This window comes from Urocitellus parryii, chromosome 6, assembly GCF_045843805.1.
Source record: "Urocitellus parryii isolate mUroPar1 chromosome 6, mUroPar1.hap1, whole genome shotgun sequence".
In the NCBI taxonomy this organism is placed as follows: Eukaryota; Metazoa; Chordata; class Mammalia; order Rodentia; family Sciuridae; genus Urocitellus; species Urocitellus parryii.
In genome coordinates this window covers 91,638,968-91,666,820 of record NC_135536.1, presented here as the reverse complement: position 1 = coordinate 91,666,820, position 27,853 = coordinate 91,638,968, and the positions used below count along the sequence as shown (strand labels likewise).

Here is a 27,853-nt window from a genome sequence, read left to right as displayed (position 1 = left end):
GAAAAATTTTTCAAATTTTTCTAAATTTATTTTTTAGTTATCGGCGGACACAACATCTTTGTTTGTGGTGCTAAGGATTGAACCCGGGCCGCACGCTTGCCAGGCGAGCGCGCTACCGCTTGAGCCACATCCCCAGCCGCCCCAGCCCTTTTTATTTTTTAAATTGAGACAGGATTTCACTGAATTGCTTAAGGCCTCACTGATTGCTAAGGTTGGCCTTGAATTTGAGACCCTTCTGCCTCAGTGTTTCTAATCCATAGGATTACAGGTGAACCACCACACCCCGCTGGGAAAAGTTTGTTTTGGGAAAGTTCTGTGCAGAGAACTTTCTTCTTGAATCTTCACTATTGTTTAGGTAACTTTCTTTGTTCAGTTGATTTGTGTGTATAGGGGTGGGGGTTGGGGTTGAGGTGATGACCACTGACAGCAAAAGTAATAACTACTTAGAGCTGGAGAGTTTCCAGATCTCTTCAGGTATTTCATTACCTTGGCATTAACAACCTACACAACAGTGCTTGGGCCATAGTAGGTATTCTGTAAACTGAATGAGTGAATCCATTAATAAACTTTAGGTCATGGAATTATCCCTATTCATTTTATGGACAGGGAAAATAAAGGCTAAGAGGATGTCCAGATTCCCTTGGCATTCATGTTTTTTTCACTTAGAAGACCAGAGCCTGGGCAATTTTAGTGAAACTTTGAATTGCATCTACCCTAGGTCCAAGAAGAAAGTTCACCCCTGACAGTAAGAGCATAACAATGATGAGCAAACTAAGAAAACCTATACTCTAAGATAGTATGAATAAGTGAGCAAGGAGTGGTGTCACATACCTGTAATCTCAGTGACTCAGGAAGCTGAAGCAGGAGGATATCAAATTCAAGGCCAGCCTCAGCAATTTAGGGAGGCTCTCATCAACTTGGTGATACCCTGTCTGAAAATAAAAAATAACAATGGGGATGTGACTCAGTGGTTAAGTACCCCTGGGTTCAATTCCCAGTACCAAAAACTAAAATGAAATAAAATAAATAAGGTGATGCCATTACACAGAGGCCAAGTCCACACTAGTCTTTACAGAGTAGAACGTTGAAAGGAGGAAGTAGACCATGGACACCAAGAGTAGCCCATATCTTGGAAATCCCCATAGTGTCAGTTTAAAGGGAATTACACTGGGCTTCCCCAAGGAGAAGAACAAATAACTTCTGGATTTCTTTTATCTATTTTTTTAACTTTAAATAATCCCTATTGTCAAGGTCATGTCTAAACTAGAGAAAGTGGAATACTCTCCACAGATTTAAGGTAATGAGATAATGCACAGAGAGATCCTTTAACAGTGGCCTACCATATAGTAGTGTTCTGTAATGTTTAATAAGAATTATAATTATTAATGTTATTTCACTAGTTTTCCTATCAGCTTTTTTTGAAATACAAGAATAATTGTAATGTATGAAGTTATGAGTTAACACACCACCCTCCCAACATCACCCTTTAAAAATCTCATTTAAGATGCTTAAAAACTAAAATGTTAGTGTTGAATTGTACTGGAAAACTGTAGTGTTGAATTGCACTAGAAAAATGCTTTAGGAATATAGAAAAGGACACGGTTTTGTTTGTTTTCTTGCCTCCAGTTTCTTTTTACTATGTCCCAGAAAAATACTAAACTTAAAATTCATTAAAGATAGATTCTGGTATATTTCACTTAGGAAGCCAATTTAAAAGTCAATTGAAAAACAACAACAGGGGCTGGGGATGTGGCTCAAGCGGTAGCGCGCTGGCCTGGCATGCGTGCGGCCAGGGTTCGATCCTCAGCACCACATAAAACAAAGATGTTGTGACGGCCAATAACTAAAAAATAAATATTAAAAAATTCTCTCTCTCTCTCTCTCTCTCTCTCTCTCTCTCTCTTTAAAAAAAGGAAGATCTTCCTTTCTCTACCTTAAATTAAAAAAAAAAAAAAAGAAAAATTAAAAAAAAAAAAAAAAAAACAGGGGCTGGGATTGTGGCTCAGCAGTAAAGCATTTGCCTAGCATGTGCAAGGCCCTGAGTTCGATCCTCAGCACCACATAAAAATAAATAAAATAAAGGTATTGTGTCCAACTACAACTAAGAAATAAATATATATATATAAAAGACTGGCACTAAGGAACATGCCTATAGTCATAGCTATATGGGAGGCTGAGGTCACTTGAGCCCAGGAGTTTATTTATTTATTTATTTATTTATTTATTTTTTTTTTTAATATTTATTTTTTAGTTCTCGGTGGACACAACATCTTTGTTGGTATGTGGTGCTGAGGATCGAACCCGGGCCGCACGCATGCCAGGCGAGCGAGCTACCGCTTGAGCCACATCCCCAGCCCCGAGCCCAGGAGTTTAAAGTGGATCTGGGCAACCAAGTGAGACCCTGTCTTAAAACAAAAACAAAGAGCCATAGGAAAGACAGAGAAATTTTTGTTTCTCAATCTTCTGAATGTGGGAAACCTCTGTATTTTTCTTGGATTTTCATTTATGACATTCTTCAAATAGTGAGGATGAAAAGAGAATAAAACTATTTTTTTAAAAACAAGAGCACTGTTTTCTTGGTGGGGAGCAAACTTTGGAAATGTACAAACATGACAATTGAAGAGTATTATTACCTGGGAGACTAACAGATGGCGTGTGTGTGTGTGTGTGTGTGTGTGTGTGTGTGTGTGTGTTTTGCCTATATGAATTTCTTTAAAACTTTTTGCAGTGAACATTTATACAAAAAAAAAAAAAAAAATCACCAGGTGCTGCCCATGCCCGTATTCCCATCAATTTAGGAGGCTGAGGCAGGAGGATTGCAAGTTCAAAGCCAGCCTCAGCAACTTAGTGAGGCCCTATGTCACATAGCAAGACCCTGTCTCAAAATGAAAAAAATAAATGTTGGCAAGAATGCAGAAGAATCAGAATGTTCATGCACTTCTAGTAAGAAGGTAAAATGGTATAAACACTTGGAAAGCAATTTGATAATTTTTTAAAAAGTTAAACATACACTGGCCTTTAGACCCTGTCACTCCATTTAAGGCATGTGCCAAACAGAAAATGAAAGCATATGTCTGTACAATGACTTGCACATGCATGTTCATAGCAGCTTTATTTTTAATAGCCATAAACTAGAAGCAATCCAAACAGGTATCAACAGGTGAATGGATAAACACATTGTAATGTACATCTATACAATGGAATTCTACCAGCAATAAACAAAAATTGAACCATTGAGACAACAACATGAATGAAATTATGCCGAGTAAAAGAAACAAGAGCACAACTGTATGATTCTGTTTAAATGAAACTCTAGAAAAGATAAGCTAATCTAATAATGACAGAAAGCAGTTAAGTTTCCAATGGGCAAGGAGGGAGCAGAAAAACCAGGAAGAAATTTTCAGGATGATGGATTTGTTCATTATGTTATGTTTGATAATGGTTTCAGAAGTGTGTACATATGTTATAATTTATTGCATACTCTTTTTTTTTTTTTGCAGTGTTGCGAATTGAATCATAGTACACAAGTGCTCTACCACAAAGCTACATTACCAGCCATTTTGTTTTGTTTTGTTTTTAATTTTTTTGAGACAGGGTCTCACTAAGTTGCTCAGGATGGCCTCAAACTTTCAATCCTCCTGCCTCAGTCTAATGAGTAGCTGGGATTAAAGACATGCACGACCATGCCCTGCTCACTTTATATTTTGATTTATTGCATGTCAATTAGAATTGTTTAAAATGTCAACCCCTGGTGGGCACCATGGTACACATCTGTAATCTCAACACTGGAGGCTGAGAGAGGGGGATTTCAATTTCAGTTCAAGATCAGCCACTGCAATTTAGCAAGACCCTGTTCCAAAATAAAAAATGGCTGGGGATACAGCTCAGTGGTAAAGCACCTCTGGGTTCAATCCCCAGTACCCACTCCTACCCCCACCACACAGGCACACACACAAAAAGACAAACCCTGAAAGCACTGATACCTATATTGTGTTAGGTTTAAAACAAAACAAAACAAAACAAAACAAAAAAACCCTGAATGGATCTCTGTCAGCAGGTTTTTCTTGTTGTTTTTGGTACTGGGGATTGAACCCAGAAGTGCTTAGCCACTGAGTCACATCCTCAGTCCTTTGTAAATGTTTACTTTGAGTCAGGGTCTCACTAAGTTGCTGAGGCTGGCTTTGAACTTTATGATCCTCCTGCTTCAACCACCCAAGCCACTGAGATTACAGGCATGTGCCACCCCATCCAGCTCTATCAGCAGAGACAGAAAAGCAGGCCCACTAAGACAAAAGTACAAGTATTCATAGGAAATTTATGGTGGTCTCTTTCAAATTTTATGTCATTAAAGTCTTACTATTCAAAGTGTGATCCAAGTATCAAGAGCATCAATAACACCTTGGATCTTTTAGAAATGCAGAATCTTAGGTCCATCCCAGACCCACTAAATCAGAATCACCTTTCAACAACATCCCTGGTGATTCATGTACACACTAAAGTGTGTGAAGCTGCTGGCCCAAACTACTCAAAAAAATCTATATTTCTACATTTACATTTACAGATAAGATAAAAACTCAGGTAGATAAGATACTTGCCCAAACTGGCACTGAGCTGGGATTCAAATGCTAGCCCATCTGATTGCAAAGTTTAATGTTTTCCACTAGAAAAATCACTCAAACTTGCTGTTAAAAAAAAAAAAAAATCACCAGGTGCTGCCCATGCCTTTTTCCCATCAACTCAGGAGGCTGAGGCAGGAGGATTGCAAGTTCAAAACCAGCCTCAGCAACTTAGTGAGGCCCTAGGTCACTTAGCAAGACCCTGTCTCAAAATGAAAGAAATAAAACATAAAAAGGGCTAGGGATGTGGCTCAGTGGTTAAGTGTCCCTGGGTTCAATCCCTGGTTTAAAAAAAAAAATCAAGCAGTATAAAAGTATAAAATCCTTAATTCCTCCAAATCCTCTCAATAATAACCAGTTTTAAAGTATTTTTCATTTTTTAATTATAAGCCTGACACATGAGTATATTTTACCATTGTAAAAATGCATTCTATTAGAGGTCTACCCAGTAAAAGTGAAATTTGCTGGGCTGGGGCTATAGCTCAGTGGTAGAGCACCTGTTTCCCACGTCTGGGGCATTGGGTTCAATCCTCAGCACCACATAAAAATAAATAAATAAATATATTGTATCCATTCACAACTAAAAAATATTTTTTAAAAATGAAATTTGCCTTCAGCTCTTCCCATATCCATCCATGAATGTACATTGTATATAATATGGAAGATGAGGAATTTTATTTCTATTTTTGATGGGGCTGGGGATAAACCCAGAGCCTCATACATGCTAAGCAGGCATTCTACTAGTAAGCTATGCCTTTAGTTCTAGAATTTTAAATTTATAATTACAAAGATTATTACTATGGTTCGGTCATTAGAATAATAGCACAAAAGTTTGTGCTCTATTTGTGTAATATGAAATGAATTGTATTCTGCCATCATATATAACAAATTAGAATAAATAAATAAATAACTTAATTTAAAAAAAGAAGAATAGGACAAAAGTGATCAGAGGTAGCATCAGTTGTCATCTTGCATAGAGAGAGGAAATAAATGCTGAAGCCAACCCCCTTAACTGCACGGGGACAACAGGACTGCCCCAGATGCCAAGAATTGGGAACAGTCTCTGGGGAAATCTTACCCAGTTTCTAAATCACTGGCACAACCTCTCTCTTGTACTTGGGTCTTCATCTCAGTTCCTACCTAAAACTGTAAAATTCTAACTTGGATATTTTCTAGATTGCTTTGGATTCTGTATAGCACTAATAAAAAATCAAGCATCAGCTGGGTGCTGTGGCATATACCTGTACTTCCAGTAACTCAGGAGGCTGATGCAAGTTCAAGGCAACTTATTGAGACCCTGTATCAAAATAAAAAGGGCCGGGTATGTAGCTAAGTGGTAGAGCCTTTGCCTAGCATGCACTGGGCCCTGGATTCAATCCCTAGTATTACATACACACACACAAAAAATGACTCTCCTCCAAACTATTATCTTTTTCATTTAAAAAATTTTTTGGTACTGAGAATTGAACCCGGGGTCCTTTGCTACTGAGTTATATTCAGTCTTTTTCATTTTTATTTTGAGTTGCCTGGGCTGACCTCAAACTTACTATCCTCCTTCCTCAGCCTCCTGAGTCAGTGGGATTGCAGATATGTAACACTGTACCCAGCTCTAAACTCTTCCTTTAAAAGAGAACTATGAAGAAATCAGGAATAATTATTTAGTAAAGAATCAAAAATTCGCAACAAAATAAACAGCACAAAATGATAAGGGATGTCCTCAAAACCCACTCTTATACTCAGAAGGACCAGTCAAGGTATGAAGGAGACAGCCAGTAAACATAGAGTTGGTGGTTCTTTATTTCATTATTTATTATTATCTTAATTACTATTGCTGTTTAAACTGTAAGTCAACTTGCCACAAATGAGTTTTCTTTTTTTTTTTTTTTAAATATTTATTTATTAGTTATTGGCGGACACAACATCTTTGTTTGTATGTGGTGCTGGAGGATCGAACCCGGGCCGCACGCATGCCAGGCGAGCACGCTACCGCTTGAGCCACATCCCCAGCCCCACAAATGAGTTTTCTTAAAGATAATTTATCATAAGTCAAATTAGCCAAAAATCTATTATTCTAATGACCAATGACAGTAAAACTTGAGATGGGACTGCCTTCTCTGCACATTCAATGCTCTGCAGGTGTGGATGAGATGAGTTCCACCATCTATCCTCAGAAGCCAGGCCATGGCCATTGAGAAGTGGGCTCAGTGACCATGTACTCAGAGACTAACGGGGGAATAGAAGGTTCCACAAAATTGGGATATTCGTTGCATTTGGTTATCTTCATTCAATAAAATGTAGATATTTCTGTGTCATTATATATAGAATTGACTTCTAATTATCAACATTTTAGATTTTTCTCTGTGTCACACTTGGGAATAGGCAGAATAAATGCCCTCCTTCAAAGATGTCCAGGTCCTCATCCCTAGAACCTGTAAATTGTAAACCTTTCATGGCATAAGGGATTGCAGATATAATTAAGCCTAAGGACTTGGGGATGAGATTATCAGGGATTATTCAAGTAAATCTTATGTAATTATATGGGTCCTTAAAATCTGCAGACTTTATGACTCTGGTCAGAGGGCAATATGGTTACAGAAGAATGGTCAGAGAGATGCAGTTTACTAGCTATGAAGAGGCCATGAATCAAGGAACGAGGCTGGCCTCTAGAAGCTGAAAAAAAGCAAGGACAGATTCCTCTAGAATCTCCAGAAGAGAAGGTCATTCTGCCAATTCCTTAACTGTAGCTCCATGAAACTTGGACTTTGGATCTACGAAACATAAGATGATAAAATTGTGTGGTGTTAAGCCACTGAGTTTGCGGAGATTTGTTATAGCAACAATAGAGAACTAATTCACCTCCTTCCCCTTTTCCAGAACCTTGCACATTTGGGTTTGGTTGCCAAGAGCCTAGTTTAGTATAAAAATTTGCCTTTCTAAAATTTAGTTTCTCTCTCAGCTAATCCAGAGAATCTCAGCCTCACAGAGAATCTGGACACACTTCTCTGCTTTGTAACTACTCAGTTTGGCTTGGTCAGGAGCCAAGTCCTCCCTTCCTCTTTCTGTCTGCAATGGTGCTAGGTCAGCCCTGGTGATGTGGGCCCACCATATCACGTAAGAATGGTAGGCCTCAGCCCCGCTGGCATTGCCATATATGGGCTGATTCACAGATAATATACTCCAAACAAGCCAGACCACTAGTTCCCTACCTGCTATTGCCAGTGTGAAAAAGGAAGTTAGAGTAAAAGAGGGGCCCAGGATAAAGGTGCCCCAAAGCTTTGGCTTCACTCTTAGCCGGGCCTAAATGCTTCCACAGTCTGGTCTCCAAACTGTTCATCTGGTCTCAGGGCTCACAAGGATCATTCAATCATTTGACAACTTATTATTGAGAGCCTGCTAGCTGCTAGGCACTGGATAGCACAGGGAAGTTCCTCCCCTGAGGAACACAAAGTCTGTAGTTTATAGACCTGTAAATAAATCATGATAACAGGACTGCAGCTAATGCTACCTGGAGGCATTAAGGAGGAGCCAACAGTGGACCTTGGCACCAAGGGATAGAATGTGAACTTTGTCCATTATACTGTGATGCAGTGCCAACAAAGCTGGACATTCTTTGGTGTTTTTTGTTTTGTTTTGTTTTGGTGATGGAACCCAGGGAGTCATGCTTACTAGGCAAGCATTCTGCTACTGGCTACACCACTGGCCTCTTTGGGTATTTTTTGTTGAACATTTTAGAAAGCTTTTCCAACTAGCTTTGCCTTTTTCTAAGTATAAAATTCATGGCCATAATGCCAAATTCAGATAAGAATAAAGATAAGAATTAAGATTATCTAGATTATCTGTTATTCTACCTCCCAAGATAACCACTGCAAGTGCATTGGAATGTTTATACCCAGACTTTGCCTATTTATATGCAGATGTAAATATGGAGATTTACCTATATTTGGCATATATATATAGCTTATACACACACACACACAGATACAATCTTCCTGCATATGTTTCTCTGCAAACTGGGTTTTTATTTAACCATATATCATGGACAATGTATCTATTTCTAGAACAATAGAGATTTATATTGTTTATTCATAATTTCATAGTATTTCATTACATGAATATACCATACTTTTTCACCCAATCCTGCATTTGAGATTTTTCTAGATTTTTTCTGTCCACAGGTCTGCTTAGGCTTCCTCATGACACTGCAGATAGATTGCAAGAGTATGTTTCAAAAAGCTGGAATAGAAGCTACAGGGCTTCTTACGATCAAAGAAGACCTAAGCCTTGGAAACACCAGAACACCTAGTTGAGTATTGAACTAAAGTCAGCATTGACAAAGGAAAGGAAGGATTAGGCTTCACCTCTCAATAGGTGGAGAAGCAAAAGTTTCATGGTCATTTTTAATTTGCCAGAGGCCAACGGATTGGAGGTCTTGATACAGTGGAAGAACAGTTAACTTGAAAACATTGACCTTAGCTGGAAGAAAACTCAGTTTTTAAACAGAAAATCAGGAGGAGTACACACAGTGGAGTCTGAAATTGGTGGCTGCATGTTCTGCTTTGATAAAAAATTCAATATCACTTCTGAAAGATGACTTTCCTTAGATTTATCCTGAATAATAGGGGAGAAAAAGAGCAAGAATAGGAAGGAATATGTTAGAGGTACAGTTGTATTGGATATTTAACTGGAAGAGATTGTGGAACCCATCATTAGCATCAAATCCCCACTAAGCAAATGTGGTCATATTCAAGCTCTGCTTAGAGCATTTGAAGCTCATGATCAAAATATTTAAGGAACCAACATTGATAGAATCAAATTTCATGGACATGGTCATGGTGTCAACCATTCAGGTTTTAGGCTAAACCATCCTTTTGAGGATAAGTATAAAAATAGGTCTTTAAAAATGGATCTATTTAACTTGGAAAAAAAGAGAAGGAGAAATGCAGTATATGTATCATCCTTGAAGTAAAGAGCAGTGAAACACCAAATCTCCATTCCCAAGAGCCTAGCCAGGTTAAGGGAACAGCAAGAGTGGGCCCAGATCAGAATGTCCAGATAAATATTATACTGAAAGACCTTGTCGCTCTCTTTCTTATGTGCATTGCAACTAATGCCAACTAGTGTTATCTGTAGGGAGCTGCTTTCTTGCACACATGCCAGGACAGCTGCACTTTGGAATGTTGGCCATACAAGGTACAGAGCAAACTGAGATGTCACTGCTTGTGTAGCCTACCTTTTAGAATCCTTCTCTCTGTGGTAACTGGTAAGGAATTGAAGACACTGTGGCAGGATAAGTGCTACTTATCCAGCTGGCTGCCACTGGACAAGAAAGTCACCATTAGGGATGGAGGCACTATTTTCTGGCAAAAAGCACTGTGAAGGAAGGCGGTGCTATTGTTTAGCTTGTTGCAGCTGGACCTTCCCAGTAAGGATTTTTAAACAACCCTTATGTCTTAAAATTGGTAACAGTATTGCTACTGACTCCTTCAACCCTTTAGCTTCACACTGTATGGTCTATATGTAACCATAGTGGAATGCCCCCCTTATAGTATATTACTGCTATGAGATGATTAGCTTTTTTTTTTTTTTTTTTTTTTTTTTTTTTTGGTACTGGGGACACTTAACTACTGAGCCACATCCCAGCCCATTTTTTATATGCTATTTAGAGACAGGATCTCACAGAGCTGTTTAGGGCCTCACTAAATTGCTGAGGCAGGCTTTGAACTCTCAATCCTCCTGCCTCCACCTCTGAAACCACTGGGATTATAGGTCTGTGTCACTGTACTTAGCTGATGATTGGCTTTGAAGCAATTTGATCTTGAAGTGCTTTGATACTTTAAGTGACATGGAACAAGTTGTTTTCCTGCTCTCAAAATATAATTTTGTAACTAACTTTGATTTTTTTTTAAACAGATAGTAAGAATGTGTCATTTCGGAGAGTGGCCTATTCATTTACAAATATCATAATTGTTATTTTGTTATATATATATATAACTTACACTGAACCTGATAGTCTAATGAGTTTTTAAAATTTGTTATTATTTTATTTGTTCTACTTAATTGTACATGACAGCAGAATGCATTTCAATTCATCACACACAAATGGAGCACAACATTTCAATTCTGGTTGTACATAATGTGGCGTCCCACCATTAGTGCAATCATACATGTACCTAGGGTAATGATGTCTGTCTCATTCCACCATCTTTCCTATCCCCAGAACCCCTCCCCTCCCTAACCCTAATGAGTTTTTTTAATGAAGAATTTTTGCAATACTATTTTCATCACGAAAATCTTCAAATCAGCTTTAGCTATAGGTTTCATGGGAAAAGACTATAGCTTCTGCAGGCACAGTGGCTCCAAGGCTGAGACAGGAGGATAAGGAGTTCAAAGCCAGCCTCATCAACTTAGTAAGTAGCTAAGCAACTCACTGAGACCCTGTCTCTAAATAAAATTTAAAAAAAAAGGGGGGGGGGCTAGGGATGTAGCTCAGTGCTCCTGGGTTCAATCCCTAGTAACAAAAAACAAAAGTTCAATCCCTGATACCACCCCTCCCAAGGGAAAAAAAAAAACAAAAAAAAACTACTCTTCCTTTGTAACTTAATTTTGCTTGTTGACACAATGAACAGCATATTACCTGATAAAATACTTTGGATTTTTCTTTTTTTTCTTGGTGTAGTAGTTTCAGAGATTAAACTCAAAGCCTCAAGTATGCTAGGCCACTGGGCCTATATACCAGCCCTTTATTATTATTATTAATTAATTAATTTATTTATTTTGGTACTATGGATTGAACCCAGGGGCACTTAACCACTGAGTCACATTCCCAGTCTTTTTTACTTTATTTAGAGACAGGGTCTCACTAAATTACCTACGGCCTCACTAAGTTGCTAAAACTAGCTTTGAATTTGGGATCCTCCTGCCTCAGCCTCTGAGCTGGTGGGATTACAGGCATGCACTATCACACCCAGTCCCAATCCTTTTTTTAAAATTTATTTTGAGACAGGGTCTCACTAAGTGGCCCAGGCTGGCCTTGAACTTGCAACCTTCTGCCTCAGACTCCTGAGTAGCTGGGATTATAGGCAGATGTGTCACCCTGCCGAGTCAACTAAAATACTTTTAATGTCATTGAAAAGAAAGAAAAGCCAGGAACAGTGGCTTGTGCCTACTCCCAGAAATCAGGAGGCTGAGGCAGGAGGATCCCTTGAGCTTAGGAGTTCTCTCTAACCAAACTGGGCAACATGTCCAGACCTCATTCAGAAAGAAAAGGAAGGAAGGAGGGAAGGAAGGAAAGATGGAAGGAAGAAAGTGACAGAGGACAGACAGATGTGAGTGGGGGAAACATGAGGTTAAGGAAATAATTCTATAAAATGGGCCCATTGTGCTGACCCCCACATGGTTTATATATATTTTTTTATTACTATTTTTTTTTTAGTTGTAGTTGGACACAATACCTTTATTTTATTTATTTATTTTTATGTGGTGCTGAGGATGGAACCCAGCAGCTTGCTCTTGGCAGGCAAGCGCTCTACTGCTGAGCCACAACCCCAGCCCCAGGGTTTATCTTTTAAAAAGCAATTTACCAGAAATCCTGCCTCTTAAGTTGAAAGAATATGTTAAATTACTCAGCTAACTACCTGAAGAAAAGCAGGCCCTGAATTGCTAATAAGAATACAGTTACCCCGAAGGGAGGGTGGGGTAGACTTCTGTGACCCTTACACAGACCAGATCCTGGGACTCAGGGAGATAGGAGAATTCCCCCTAACCATAACATCTGTAAGAATAGATTCCAATTAAACTTTTCAGCATGGGCCAAAGTGATCTAGAGATGTCATGGACTTAAAGGTCTGATGTCATCCTGCTGTCAGTTAAAAGTGAAGAAATGGACCTGGGCTGGACTCTCTGGAAACTTCCCAGAGGGCAGGAGAGGCATGCCATCCCTCTCTTCTCTGAGAGGACCCACTCTCTCCCTTGAGAGTGCCCCCTCTTCTCCTTAACTTTTTTTTTTTTTTTTAATTGGTACTGGGGATTGAACTCAGGGGCACTTAACCACTGCACAACACTCCCAGCCCTTTTAATTTTTTAATTTTGAGACAGGGTTTCACTCAGCTGCTCAGAGCCTCACTAAGTTGTTGAGGCTAGTTTTGAACTTGCAATTCTCTGCACCACTGTGTCTGGCTCCTATCCCTTCTAATAAACTCATGCCTGTTACTCTGAGTGACATGTCTGGAATCTTTCTGACTTCATCGCAAGAATCTGGATTTGAAGGGAGGCCTTCACACTGCCTCAGTTTTCCGGAAGGCCCTAACCCTGTAACTGGAAAGAAGGAAGGGAAAGGGAAGAAAAGAAAGAATGGGATAGGAAGCTGCCTTAATCAACAATGTCCTAGACCAAGGGAATGATCCCCAGGGAATAAGCGCTGTAGTGCAAAATGATGAAAAGAGAGGCCTTTGAAAAAATCCCAAACTCCCCACAAGGCTAAAAATTGCTGTTTCTGAAACCCAAACTAGAAGACTGGAAAGTTTAAGACAAGAGTTTGAAGAGGCAGCCAAGGTCAGATCTTAAAGTGCCCTAAGCCTCACATAAAGGTCAGGAAAAGAGAGTCCACTGAGGTACTTTAAGTTGGGAAATATCTGATCTGACAAGAGGATTTGGAATCATCTGCATGTGAGCAGTAGAAAATGGGAGTGTATGAGATTGCCCAGGGATCTTAGGTTGCAGAAAATTTAACCTTTTAGGGATCTGTTTCTCTAGGAAAATGTGATGAAAGGTATAACTCTCCAGAAAAATGCATGTTTAAAAAATCACATAAAATATAGACAATTTTTAGGGAATCCTCAGATTAAGAATCTTTGATATAGAGGGGGAAGAGAAATAAACTGAAGAAGAAGATATTTAAGGGATTGGAAGAGGATAACAACAGCAGGAAAGGAGTGAAAGAAAGATGACCCAAGAGACACAAAATCAACCGGGCAAGGTGGCGCTTGCCTATAGTCCCAGAGCAACTCAGGAGGCTGAGGCAGGAGGATTGCCAAATTCAAGGCCAGCCTCAGGGGTTTAGTGAGAGGCTGTCTCAAAAAATAAAAAGGACCAGGGGCTGGGACTGTGGCTCAGTGGTAGAGCACTTGCCTAGCATGTGTGAGGCCCACTAGGTTTGATCCCTGGCACCACATAAAAAAATAAAAATAAAATAAAAAGGACTGGGCATTACTGGTGGTGCATGATTTTAATCCCAGAAGTTTGGGAGGCTGAGGCAGGAGGATCACAGGTTCAAAGCCAGCCTCAGCAATTTAGCAAGATTAAGCAATCTAGAGAGACCCTGTGTCAAAATAAAAAATAAAAAGAGCTGAAGGTGTGGCTCAGTGGTTAAGCATCCCTGGGTTCAATTCCTGGTACCTTAAAAATAAAATTTAAAAATTTTAAAAAAATTTAAAAACACTGAGGATATAGCTCAGTGATAGAAATCCTGGGTTCAATTCCGAATAGCATCAGAGAGAGAGAGAGGGAGAAACCTGAGCCTAAACTGTCAGTAAGCCATGAGAGGATAAAGATTCAAGGAGGGTGTATCAACAGCATTGGAGGGCATAGAGAGTTTAGCTAAATTCAAGATTGAAACATTTCTTTTACAATTATGGTTCAGAAATCACTGGTAAAGGTACTGAGAATAGTTTCTAAGGAGAGATGGGTACCAGTTTTTATTGTTGTTGAGCATTTCTCTGTATGTAAAACCAATCTCCTCTGCTTGGCTCATTTGGATGTTTAGTCTTTTCTAAAAAAGTGTTGCCCAAATATAGGATACAAAACAAAGCCAGTTAAGATCTTTAAATTGCTGCAATTTTTGTCCTTTGATCATGTGTAACTTTATTAAAAAGAGGAGGGCAGGAGGTGTAGCTCAATAGTAGTTCCAATACTTAGCACATGCAAGGCCCTAGGCTCAATTCCCAGCACAAACACATAATACTTCAAAAAGAAATTTAAAAAACAGGATAGATTTACAACCATTAAAGACACTGAAATAATGGAATAAAGTTCTCCTCATGAAAGTGGGACAGTTCTTAGCATTTTAAATGTATTTTAAAAAATCAGATTCAACAATCATGTCTGCCTGCCTGTATTGCTTTTTTCTTTTCTTTTTTTCCCTCCCTCCCTCCCTTCCTTCCTTCCTTCCTTCCTTCCTTCCTTCCTTCCTTCCTTCCTTCCTTCCTTCCTTCCTTCCTTCCTTCCTTCCTTCCTTCCTTCCTTCCTTCCTTCCTTCCTTCCTTCCTTCCTTCCTTCCTTCCTTCCTTCCTTCTTTCCTCAGTCTCCCAAGTAGCTGAGACTTCCAACGCCACTCCTGGCTTGTACTTCTTATTCTGTGGGAAGCTCTAAGAAGCCACAGGAAGTATCTATGAAAATTCACTGTTGTCCCAGGCCTAGCACAGTCCTGGCACAAATGAAACTTGCACTAGCCAATTTTCTTAAGACCCTTTAGAATAAAAACATGCTTGCAGAAAATGTTTCTCCCTATGACATTGTCTCTCAAACAACCTAAATGAATTACTTCTGAAACACTGACATTCATCATTTGGCTCTTTTGTTAATAATGCCAAAGTAAGTTATTAGAAAATTTGGGAGATAAGCATTTCCCAAAGAGCCTGAATTCAATTCAGATATTTGAAACATTTTTCAGCAATTATCAAGCTACTTAAATGTGTTCCTCCACCCATATGGTTCTGACCTGCTACAGAACATTTGAAACAATTTTTTTTTCCCTTTAAAAGCACCAAGAATACTGGTCTTCTAACCATGACAGTAGGGCTCTAACTCACATTTGTGGTATAGAGAAATTAGCTTTGTTTTTATTTTATTCAGATATTCTACAGAGTCTTGGTTTCAGCTGAACACAGGATGTGGGCACAGACCCAGGAACACTAAAGGGTTAGATGAGGTTTAGATGTGTCTTAAGTTTTGCCTCCAAGCACCAGTGGCATACTTTTTGTTGTTGTTGATTTGTTTTTTCTCCTGAGTTTCTGGACCAGTTTTTTTTTTTTTTTTTTTTTTTTTTTTTTTTTTTTTTTTTTTTTTTTTTTATTAGAGCAGCCAAGAAGATAAAAGTTTGTGTTACCTCAGGCAAAAGTGTTTTACCTTAAAGATCTGGCTTCTAAATTCACAGGAGTCTTTCATTCATTACAGCTGTGTAGCCGACTTAAACTCCTGTGACCAGGGAAAGGCAAGCAGCCCCAGGTGGCCTTGATGGAGCCTCAAGGGCACTGCCCTGAAGCTCTGTGAACTTGATTGTTAAAGAAACTTCCTCAGGGTGCACTCAGAGCTAGTCTATCCAATTTTCTAGGAGCTAAACCTGGGTGGGATTAAATGGACCTCGATCTTGCAAAGCCCAATAAAGAATGTGGGAAACGGGGACCCTCTTTTTAAATATCTGCCCCTAAGATTCCAATAAACTATCACAAACTTGGATGGTTAAAAGTGCAGTCTATTTCTCTTTCCTGATCAAGAGGTTTCTTTCTCATTAGATTATGTTCTCATACTTCTAATAAGTCTCAGGATTGAGGGATGCTTGCCCTTTAACAGGTAAACAGGGGAGGGGCTGGGGCTCTTAAAGCCAAGAATAGCAAGCAGGCTCTGGCCCAGGCTGCCATGGCTAACCTGAGCAGAAAGGACAGCAACAGTCAGGCGGTGAGTGTCAGCAACAAGGTGTCACAATACACAATGGTAGCCGGTGGTGGTCATGTGTGAAGTGCTTCTCTTCCAACTCCTGGCCCTATTCCTTATTTCTCTCCCTTTGCAGAGCTGGGATGGTGAGATTTAAGGGTGGCGGCTGGCAGTCTGAGACCCCAGGGTCTCACTCCGTAATACCTAAGGTCAATAATTCTCTGACCACCTTCTAGGAGAAGAGTGGTTATTTTAGAGAACCATGCCATCCTTACTGACCAGGGCGGGGGGGGGGGTGTCTCTGGGTTTCTTTCTTGTCGCAGGTTTACCTTCCAGAGGCTGACAATGCTCTCTCAGTGGAGGACACAGACATGCAGGAAGCCTCCCAGCCTGCCAAGATGAAATGCCTTGAAGGTATCACCAAATGGACTATGGTGTCCACATAAAAAGTTCGGGCATACAGAGGCTTGCTGATTTGCTTCCTAAAGACTTGGGCATCCAGAACAACTGGAAGAAATTCCAAACTCTTCCACATGCTAGCCACATCTCACAGGCACCTAAGATAACTTTTCTGGCTATTATTTCCCATCTACATAGTAATTTATTAACAGATTCATTGACAACCTTGTAGGAACATATACATGTAAAATATCTGTCAGTCAGGGTTAAATTACAGGGAGTTGGAGCAGCTGGCACTTCAGTTAAAGAGGAAACAGAAGGGGCTGTTGGGTGGGGGAGAACAGGTGGAGAAAGAAGCCTGTAGAAGCACTCAATGAGGCCACTGAAGATGGGATGTGGGAAGTGAAGGTGCCTGGCACCTGCCAGGTTCTGTTTTCTTTAGTGGGGGATATTTGGGGCACCCTGAGAACCCATAGAACAGAGGTGTTGGTTGAAGGCAATTCCAGAGATGGCTTTTGAACATAAATGGTATTGAATAGCAGCCCCTTAGACAAGACTTCTCACACCTGAGGCCCCATCTTCCACAGATTCACACTTATCCCAAGGGCCTGGCAAGTTATGTGACCCCTTGGCTCCTGAGGAAGAGCTGGTATCTGCCTCCCAATTGGAAAAAGAGGAAGAAAATGAAGAGGAGGTGGAGGAGGAGTGTCTGGATCCAGATCCAGATCTGGCAGCAGATCCAGAGGAGGAAGAAAATAATCTTCGGGATCCAGCTTTACTCAGTGCTGTCCATAACACACAGGTACCACGGCAGTAACAGGAGGGGAAAGGGTTGTCCTGAACAGTTTGCAGCTCAGACCGTGATTAAATATACCTCTCCTCTCCTCCATTCCTAAGACAAGTTCTGAATTAACATTTTCTGTTTCATCCTTGAACCTGATTTAGGGACTCTCTCCTTTTCTCTTTCCTCCTGTCGGCTACTGAAGTTTCTGATGCTGTCCTTAATTTGAAGCCAGGTCTTACCTGGGCTGTGCATCACCATAGGTGAAGGCCCTGCTGCTGCTTATTCACCTTTATCTGAATCCCTTTGTCCTGCTAGTCCATTCCTGATATTTGTTCGTATAAGCAGGGAAGATAGACGAGGACTCTCATATAAAAATGAGGTAACTCAGACCCTCTTTCAACTACTTCTGAGATAATAGTCTTCCTTCTTAATGGAAAGAAGGAACTTGGCACAGTTGAATTCAAATATGAAGGAGGACTAGGTTGGATATTGAAATGGCTGGCTTTGCTGTCCCCTCCCACATCTCCATGGACACAAGTAAATGTAGAGGATGTGATGCCACGAATGCCCTATTGAATCCAAGTTTTTCCTCCTTGGTCGAGAGGTCTGCTCAGCTCCCCTAGAGTCAAGGCCTTGGGGATATCACCCAGTTCCTTGCACTTTCTGTGGCAGGTGAGTCTTCTCCACCCTATGAAGAGAGGCATTGAAAGGCACATGTTCATCACATCACTGGCTGCTGAGGAGTATTTCATCCCGGAGTGTGTTGAGTGTCCCTCTGCACAGCTGGGACTCTTGCATTGGTGTCCACCACTGCACACTGTCACATTCATTATGTTCAGTCTACCTTTCTCCATCTCAAGATAAAAAACCCCAAGTGATGTACATATGGGAGGTAGGAGCAGCTCCATGTAGAGGAGCATGGTAAATGGCAACTATGCCCAGTCAGAGGCACAGATGAACCAGGCATTCAAATAAGAAAGGACAAACTAGATCTCTACTTCTACTTTATGAAACATCTTATCAGAGAAGCAGCACTGAGTTTAGGGCTGGAAAGAGTCCTGCCCTCAATTAACTGAACATTGGGAATATGGCCTGGGAGGGAGGAATCCAAAGATCAGGAAATACTGCAGGGAGAACTAGAATGGAATTACAGCTCTGATGAGGTTATAAAAAAAGACAGATAAGCTCTGCTCCACTGGCTGAAAACAACCTGAGAAGACTGTTACTAAGAGAATAAGAGGCATTGAAAGGCATATGTTCCTCACATCAGGGACTGAAAGCAGCTTCTTAGGAGGTAATGAACTCTGTTGAAACAAGGCAGGAATCAGTTTGGCTTGAGAGATCCCTAACACAGAAAAATGTGGTCAAGGAGGAAAAAGCAGGTGAGATGGAAGAGGAACTGGGGCTGAGCAGCAGATCTCCTAATTCCTCTTGGTGCCCAGACCATCTGTTGCCAATTCCTTTCCAGCCTATATTTCCTAGCACCAGCTCTCCAGCCCGGCAATTTGGACCTGAACAGCCCTTACCAGACCCACCTCTCTTCTGCAGCCCACAGACTTCATGCCCACCTCGGCTCAGGTACTGGTTCATGGTGCCCAGGCCCCCAGTGTCAGGACAAGCAGAGTTCCTCCTAGAAATATCAGGAGATGATGGCTGAGGAGGGGTGGGTGCCATTCTACCAGTTGCCACAGAAAAAATTACTGATAGAAATTTAATAACAGGTCTGAAGCATAGTCCAAGCTCCTCCTCACAGAGGAGGAAATGGAGTGAGGCCCAATGAGGTAAAAATTTGAGGTTGTCTAGTATGGCAAAACTAAGGCTAGGACAATTCTGACAAGCAGGGCAAAAGATTTCCTACTGTGCTAAGGTTTTTCTGCAGCCAAATTGCAGGAAAATACATCTTGGGGGTGTGAGGATTGTGATGTTTCATGTTGGCTTTTTTGAGGAAGGCACATGAATAAATAGGGTTCTCTTTGATGTTCACCTGGGCCGAATGAATGGAAGGGGTGGGCAAGCAGAGACTTTACTTCCACCTAGCTCAAGTTTCCTTTTAAGTCTCCACAGTCATCTGACCCAGCTCCACCCTCAGCATCAACGGATCTTGCATCAGCAGCAGAGTCAAACGCCAAGGTAAAACCTAGATGCAAAACAAAGTTGAGGGAAGCCTATCTGCATGATGGGTATTTCCCTGTGGCCAGGTGTTTCGCCCAAAGCCCCTGCACTCTTGAATTGTGCCTACCACTGCACCCTGCCCCATCCTTTTCAAAGAGTGGTGAGCAGTAAAATGCTCTGGGAAGTTCACTTTGGCAGGGGTGGGTAGGCCTGAAGGTATATTTCTCCTGGCTCGAAGTTCCCCTGTCAAGAAGCCTTGGTCTCAGCAGTCAGATCCGTATGCTAACCTCATGACCAGAAAAGAAAAGGACTGGGTGATAAAAGTGCAGATGGTTCAGCTGCAGAGTGAAAATCCCGGCCTGGATGATTATTACTACCAGGTGAGCCTCAGGGCCCCAGCTTTTGACCTTGAGCCCAAGTGAGCCAGGACTTCACTCCACTGGTTCAGCTCATGGAGACCATGCCATTCAGATGGGAGAGATGATCACTAAAGAACAGGAGTCATATTTCTCATGTTGACATACCTACTTCTTTTCCTTCTATTCTACACTTCAGCCAAATAGGATTATTTACAATTGTCCAAATACACTTGGATTTTGTTTCTATCTTTTGCTGAGAATTTCACCTATTTGCCTGAAAATATGTACTTTCTTACCTTTGCATCCTTTTGTGAATCTTGTTATAAACATCTATTCTTTTTAGGTCTAAAAGTGAAGGAATCTTATCAATGGTGAAATTCAGTTTGTTGAACAAATGCTTGCAGACACTTTGTTTCCCCCTACTTCTTACCTCCCCTCTATTTGTGCTGCAGACTTTTGTGCACTTTGTCCACAGGTTTTGGGGCTATCTGGGCTGTTTTCACTTTTTCAACATCCATGAGCTCCCTACCAACATTCCCACCTTCACTTCCTTTTCATTTACATTAGTTTCAGATTCTTCCTTTCTTTTTAGTGAGCTTCAAAAATCGTCCCCTCCCGGTCATGAAAGTTTTGTTTTCTTGCCTTTTTGGCATTGCACCTAAATGAAAAAGCCTTACTCAAACTTTTCCCCCCCATTAACAGTTAGTGGCTTTTAGTTTAGGATTTCTCACTTTTAAGACGATGTGAGAGCTGATGCGCAAATCCACAGATGTATAGAACTGGTCCAGAGACAAGCTGACAATACCTCCCTAGTGCCAGTTCTGGACTTCTTAACCATCAGATAACTGATTTAGGACAGCACAAGTCAAGTCACAAGATTAAAATGGGGAGGGGAAGGACAGGTGATGCATGTACTTTACTGAAGAATGTATGAATGGTCAGATGCTGGAACAATTTTGCTTTCTGGCTCCACTTTGCTCTCCACCTTGTTATGAGATCTGGTAGCTTTAGCTAGCTTTGTTAAGTGCTTGGTATGAGAATCCCAAGACAAGTGACATGGGGCTTAAGGCACTTTAGAATAACTGCTAGGCAATGTGCGCATGGTGGCACATACCTTTAATCCCAGCTACTGAAGAGATTAAGCCAGGGGGATCACAAGTTCGAGGTTTGCCTTGAAAATTTAGCAAGACCCTTCCTCATAACAGAAAACTGCTAGGTGCCAGAATAATTTCAGCAGGGGAAAAAATGCTGTATGTGCCTCTCATGACTCCTTTCTTGCAGTGGTTCAAATTGAAGGTTCTCTGGGTCAGGTAGCTGCAGGTTCTCTCTGTGAGGAAGGGGGAAAACCTGGGATTGTGGCTCAGCGGTAGAGTGCTTGCTCAGCATATGCGAGGTGCTGGGTTTGATCTCAACACCACATAAAAATAAACAAAAAATAAAGGTTTAAAAAAATGCTATATGAGAGACTGTTGTAGAAGAGTAGTTGAGAAGATAGTCACTTATGAGCTGGTTTTTTTTTTTTTTTTTCCTATTCCCTGGACACACAGGAATATTATCAGAAACTAGAGAAAAAGCAAGCAGATGAAGAGCTACTTGGACAAAGGAAAAAGATTGACTCTCTTAAGCTGATAACACCTTACATTCAGAAAGCAGAGGTTTATGAGTCAGGTAAAACCAGGCTGACTGACTGGCTTAGGTTAGACATCTGAATGGAGAGAGGGTGGAATGTGCCTCTCATGACTCCTTTCTTGCAGTGGTTCGAATTGAAGGTTCTCTGGGTCAGGTAGCTGTATCAACATGTTTTACCCCTCGTCGAGCGATTGATGCTGTATGTCATGGAACTCAAGAGCAGGTAAGAGGGCTGGAGTTGTAGCTCAGTGGTAGAGCACTTGCCTGGCACATGTGAGGCCCTGGGTTCAATCCTCAGCACCATGTAAAAATAAATAAATAAAAGTATTGTGTCCATCTACAAGTAAAAAATATTAAATAAAAAGCATTATCTTCCCAGAGCCTTTTTCATCTCCATTTGAAAGGTCTAGAATACCCTCATGTTTGAATTCTGATTGTGACCTAAGAGGGAGAAGGCAGTGTGCTCAGACTTTGTGTCCAGCCTTTCCAGTTCAGTTTCTAGCTAATCTGAGGCCTGGGCTGCAGCTGTGGTGTGTGGCTGATGGCCAGGGACTTCCTTCTAGGATACAGGAGATACAAGCAGTCAGAGGCTTCGGGTATTATCCCGGATTGAGAAGGTAAGACAGCAGTTCCTTGGGGAGGAGTTCCTGATTTACCTTCAAGAACAGGATATTTCTCAGTTACTTCCTCTTTCTCCTTTCCCTACCCACAATTTTTCAGATGTTCCTTCAGTTACTAAAAATAGAGGAAAGTCATAAGGATGGGCTTCCACTGTCCTGTTACTCCAGACAAGAGAGGAACCAGGTTGAGAAGCTCTTTCAAGCTTTAAAGAGCCAGGAGCAGAACAATCTGGAGTAAGTGTGGGAGGGCTTCACCGCAGCCCAAGAAGGAAAGGACCAGCAAAGACATGGGGCTTGCTGCTGCCCTTCCTTCCTGGCATGTAGTTCCTTTTTTTTTTTTTTTTGTGCTGAGCTGAGCTCTGAAAATGCTCTCCTCTTCCTGCAGGGAAGTAGCTGATAGCTTCCTGCAGGTTCTCTCTGTAAGGAAGGGGAAAACCTTGGTAGCCCGGCTGCTCCCCTTCCTGCCCCATAATCAAGCTGTTAGCCTTCTTCTGACCATCACCCACAATCTGCCCCTCCTGGTCCGGAGGGATGTAGCTGACCAGGTACTAAGATATTCAGTGGAGAATAGGATGGTCTCCTGCATGATTTAGTGATCCTTCCTCCCCTCCATTCCCGCACCAGCCCTCAGAGATGCTAACGGGGTTCTGGGCAGTAAAGGGGTGGGGGTGGGACTGTCCCCACCATTCTCAGATAAGGAAATTACAGAATAAACTGTAAGAATAGCAGATCATCTTTCAGGTATGATGTGCAAAAGAAAATGTGTGTATGGTTCCATAGATGTGTGCTGTGGTGTTTTGAAAGAAGATAGGGGCCCCCTGATAAGTGTTGAGCTCCATATTTTCTTCCCTCAGGGAACAGGTGGTACCACAGGACTCAGTGTTAGGGATGGAGATGAATAAATGGTGATAGGTCTAGAAAGTAACCTAGCGGGGAAGGTACCAAGAGCAGGCCAGCAAGGCAAAGGGGCTGGAGGCAAGATAAGACCAGGTGAAGTTGTACTGGAGTTTGATAGAAGTGCTTATTGACCTTCTTGCAGGCCCTACACAAGTTATTCAAGCCTCTAGGCAAATGTATCAGTCACATGACCTTCCCTGAGCTCCTCCAAGGACTTCAGGGGCTAATGTTGCTACCACCTGGCTCCTCTGAACGGCCAGTCACTGCAGTACTTCAGAACCAGGTAACACATCTGGGAGTCTTTTCTTTCCATGAACAGCTTCCCAATTGGGCGCAGTGATGCACACCAGTAATCCCAGCAGCTAGGGAGGCTAAGGCAGGAGGATTGCCAAGTTCAAAGCCAGCCTCAGCAACTTAGCAAGACCCCGTCTCAAAAAAGGGTTGGGGATATGACTCGGTGGTTAAGCACCTCTGGTACCAAAAAACAAACACCCCAATACAAATAGCAAAAAGTTTCTTTTTGCTGTTTGATACCTTCCAAGTGGTATTGCTGGTAAGGAATAAGCGAGGGAATGTTTTCCTCTCTCCACATGTCTTGTTTTCTGCAGCACTTCTCAACTTCTATTGAGCACAGATTAACCTGGGAAGCTTACTAAAACACCAGTTTCTTTGTCCTATCCATCTGAAATTCAGGGATGGATGGATGGGTACACATCTATTTCTCTACCAGACTCCCTCTGTTACTGCTGGTGTGAGCTTCTGTAGCAATCTCTAAACTCTTATTTGCCTTTTGTTTTGGTACCAGGGATCAACCCCAGCAGTGCTTAACACAGCCACATTCTCAGCCCTTTTTCCTTTATTTAAAGATGAGTCTTGGGGCTGGGGATGTGGCTCAAGCGGTAACGCGCTTGCCTGGCATGCACGGGGTGCGGGTTCGATCCTCAGCACCACATAAAAATAAAATAAAAAAAGATGTTGTGTCCACTGAAAACTAAAAAATAAATATTAAAAAATTCTCTTAAAAAAAAAAAAAAGACAGAATCTAGCTAAGTTGCTCAGGGCCTTGCCAAGTTGCTGAGGCTGGCTTTGAACTTGCCATCCTCCTGCCTCGTTGGGATTTCAAGTGTGGACCACCACATTTGGCCTTGTGTTCCTTTTAGTAAGACCTTCTAAGTCATTTAAGTGTGTTTAAAAATCACATGTAAAACTATAATATTAGGTATATAATAATATAAGATAGAAAGTTTTAAAGGATGAGACTTGAGAGGTGAAAATTCTGATATTGTCTTTCAACATACCAGTGGATTATCTTGTGTACTCCCCTCTAAAGACCTTTGCTTAAAGTAATGCTTCTTAAAGTGGAGTTCACAAACCACCTGTATCAGATTTCTGACTCCATTCCTGATCAATAGACAAGATTCCTGAGTTGGAGCCTAGGAGTGTACATTTAGTCAGCTCATAGAGAGGCTTGTAGAATGTTTGGAGCAGCTCAGATTCCTTGGGAAAGTCATGAATCCTTGGCTAACCAGAATAAAACTTGACAGTTCTTGTGGGTATTGGTCTCTATCTGTAAATGTGAACCTACCCTTTAGTTGGGAAGAAAGCACAGCAAGAGAAGCACTAAATGCCTACCACAAACCCATTTTGCCCTCAACTGTGTGTATTCACTTGCAGTTTGGAATATCTTTGCTCTATGCCCTGCTGAGTCATGGGGAACAGCTGGTATCTCTGGACTCTTCTCTAGAGGAACCCAACAGTGATCATACAGCTTGGTAAGATCATAAAGGCACATGGATGTTCAGTATCCTAAGGATGTATAGGCTGAGCCAGATAAGAGATTTCCTAGGTGGCATATTCAAGAATTTCTGAAAGGAGGCTGGGCAGAGAAAGGAGAAATAGCAGGGTTGTAGCTGTTCTGCATTTTACCCCCCTTCTTATAATGCCCTAGAGAGTTGGTTTTCTATGGAAGGCAGTGTAATGTAGAAATTAAGAGGGCAAGCTTTTGAGTTAAATAGACCCAGGTTCAAGTCCTGGTTATGTCACCTGTCAGCAATTTAACTTTGGGGCAAGTTATTCACTTCTTAATCTGTTCCCTCATTTATAAACTAAGGATGATGTTTCTAATCCTTTAGAGCTATTAAGTTTAAATAAGAAGCTGGGTATGGGGTCGAACACCTCTTAATCCCAGTGGCTTGGAAGGCTGAGACGGGAGGATCATGAGTTCAAACCTAGCCTCAGCAATGGCAAGGTGCTAAGTAACTCGGTGAGACCCTGTCTCTAAATAAAATATAAAATAGGGATGGGGATGTGGCTCAGTGGTTGAGTGCCCCTGAGTTCAATTTTTTCCCCCTAGTAACACCCTCCTCCCCAAAATGAAAGATTTATAAGCCTTAAGCATTGCATACCACATACCAAATTGCTATCTGGGGGCAGGGGTAATGAAGTACTGGTGGAAAGACAAGAAACCTTGTCCTAGAGTCCGTTTCCTGCATAAACATAAAAGCTCTGATGTGTTTCTTCTGTCTTCCAGGACAGACATGGTGGTTCTGATTGCCTGGGAGATAGCCCAAATGCCTACAGCCTCTCTGGCAGAACCCCTGGCCTTCCCCAGCAATCTACTTCCTCTATTCTGTCACCATGTGGACAAACAACTGGTTCAGCAGCTAGAGGCCAGGATGGAGTAAGTGATAGCAGAAACCAGGTTATAGCCCCTTGCTCAAGCCCAATTTACATTCTCTTTCCCTTCCCTACTTTCTTATAAACTATGAGCATGGAGGATAATGTGCTTTAGAAGCAGTTTCAGATATTCTGGCATTTACTGAGTGACCAGTCTGGCCCAAGTTTGGGCCTTATAGCTTGTTTCTTCTGCCAAATTTTATTATTCCTAGGTGTTGGGTCATTTATAGTGCTATTTACAGGGCAGAAATTAATCTGAAAAGTGAATTCATTCAAGAAACGAGGGGGGGACTGGGTTGTAGCTCAGTGGTAAAGCACTTGCCTAGCATGTGTGAGGCAGTGGGTTCTCTTTAGCATCACATAAAAATAAGTAAATAAAAAAAGGTATTGTGTCCATCTACAACTAAAAATATTAAAAAAGAAATGAGGGGGCTGGAGTTGTAGTTCAGTGGTAAAGTGCTTGCCTAGCATGTGTGAGGCACTGGGTTCGATCCTCAGCATGACACAGAAATAAAGGTATTGTGTCCACCTACAATTTAAAAAAAAATTAAAAAAAATGAGGGACAACTATTCTAGGATATAAACATGAAATACATAGAGGTTATCTTTGTCCTCAGAATGGCCATCTGCTAGAAAGTCAGGTATTAATTAAATCACACAAATAATTGTAAAATGGAATTGCGCTTGTGGTTAACATCTGTTCTCTTTGTAGGCTCACTTGGATCTACTGATCTGTTCTGGACTACTTATGTGGGAAATTAATCATCAGTGATCCAGAGAGTCTTAAGACAGTTCTTATGCATTCATATATTGGAGGATCCTGCCCCAAACATTTTCATATCCTTTCTTAGAATCTAAATGATGTGCCTAAAAATAAGGCATGACTTAAAATATAATTAAAGAGGTAATCAAATGATGTGTTAATTGTTTGTAAGTTAGGAGCTATGATGAAGGGCATCTTATGTGTGAATGTTCCAAGAAAGACCTGACTATAAGTCAGTCCTTGTTATAGCTAACAAAGGTATAACCTGGGAAGTTGCTTCATTGTTGCCCCTTTTTAGCTAAAGAAAATAGCTCAAACGAGCTAAAAGGATTAGATATAAGCATTTTCCTTTTGGATAAGAAATGTTTGGTTTCAGAGTCCATCATGGTGGCTGAGACAGGAGGAATGCAAGTTCAAAGCAAGCCACCAGCCTCATCTATTTAGTGAGGCCTTAAGCAACTAAGCAAGACCCTCTCAAAAAGGGCTGGGGATTTGGCTCAGTGGTTAAGCAACTATTTTGGTTTCATTTTGACAAAATTATGCATTCATCAACAAACACTGGAGAGCTTTTTATGAACCAGGCACTGTTTTAGGCAGAGGGTAGCAGTGTGAGCAACATAGCGTTCCTGCTTTTTTAAAGTTTACATAACTGGCTGGATGGGAACTGATGCAAAATATCAAGTAGTAATAAGCATCATGGGGAAATAAAATCGATGATTAGAAAGTAATTGGAATGAAGGAGCCTTTAGTTTGAACCGTCCATAAAGGTCTCTCGATACAAGTTAAAGTGAAATGTTCTGAATATGAAAATGTGTTAAAGTACTGCTAGTAAGAGACCATCCCCAGACGCCTTCTTAAAATGTCCTCAGCCCTCATTCTTCTAAGGATCTTGTACCATACTTCCTCAGTAAAGCATAAATAATGAAAATGGGAGCTCCACCATCTCCACCGTTTAAACTTACCCGTTTCCCAGTTACAATGGTTATTATTTGACCTCAACATTCAGGTCTACCTTTTCATGATGGATTTGCACTGTAAGACTTGGTTATTGCTACCAAGGAAATGGCACCATCCCAGAGCCTGTAAACAAATAATGGCATAAGAGAAGTCAGGACCGAAGGAGCAGGAGGCGACTAGACTAAGGGTAATACCACAGTGAGAACAGCTGCAACAGACTGCGTTAGGCGGCTAAATCAGGCCTTCGTGCATTTTTGTGGTTAAGCGTAAGAGCGAAAGGCAGCTGTGGTCGTACTGGAGGTCGGCACCGCCTGCAAAAAGCAAGGAAAGTCAACTGGCTAGAAACAGCCCAGGGGTTCTGGAGAGAATCACGAGGCAGCACGTGAGCAGCTCGG

The 27,853-nt window shown here is 41.3% G+C and overlaps 1 protein-coding gene across 1 annotated transcript; it reads left to right on the top strand.

Moving 5' to 3' along the window:
• The first annotated feature begins 16,660 nt into the window (after positions 1-16,660).
• On the top strand, positions 16,661-27,844 carry Patl2 (PAT1 homolog 2). The gene is made up of 15 exons (XM_026390124.2): positions 16,661-16,676; positions 17,267-17,474; positions 18,048-18,121; positions 18,888-19,023; positions 19,510-19,575; positions 19,796-19,937; positions 21,464-21,584; positions 21,671-21,768; positions 22,109-22,162; positions 22,266-22,399; positions 22,551-22,710; positions 23,205-23,345; positions 24,737-24,834; positions 25,593-25,742; positions 27,724-27,844. Exons 1-15 carry the CDS (start codon positions 16,661-16,663, stop codon positions 27,842-27,844), a joined length of 1,719 nt encoding a protein of 572 aa, XP_026245909.1.
• Positions 27,845-27,853: the final 9 nt, after the last annotated feature.

Coding starts and splice junctions, on each gene's coding strand:
- Patl2 (XM_026390124.2), top strand. Junction 21,769..22,108: donor GTCATGGAACTCAAGAGCAG/GTAAGAGGGCTG, acceptor ACTTCCTTCTAG/GATACAGGAGATACAAGCAG. Junction 23,346..24,736: donor CTGCAGTACTTCAGAACCAG/GTAACACATCTG, acceptor ATTCACTTGCAG/TTTGGAATATCTTTGCTCTA.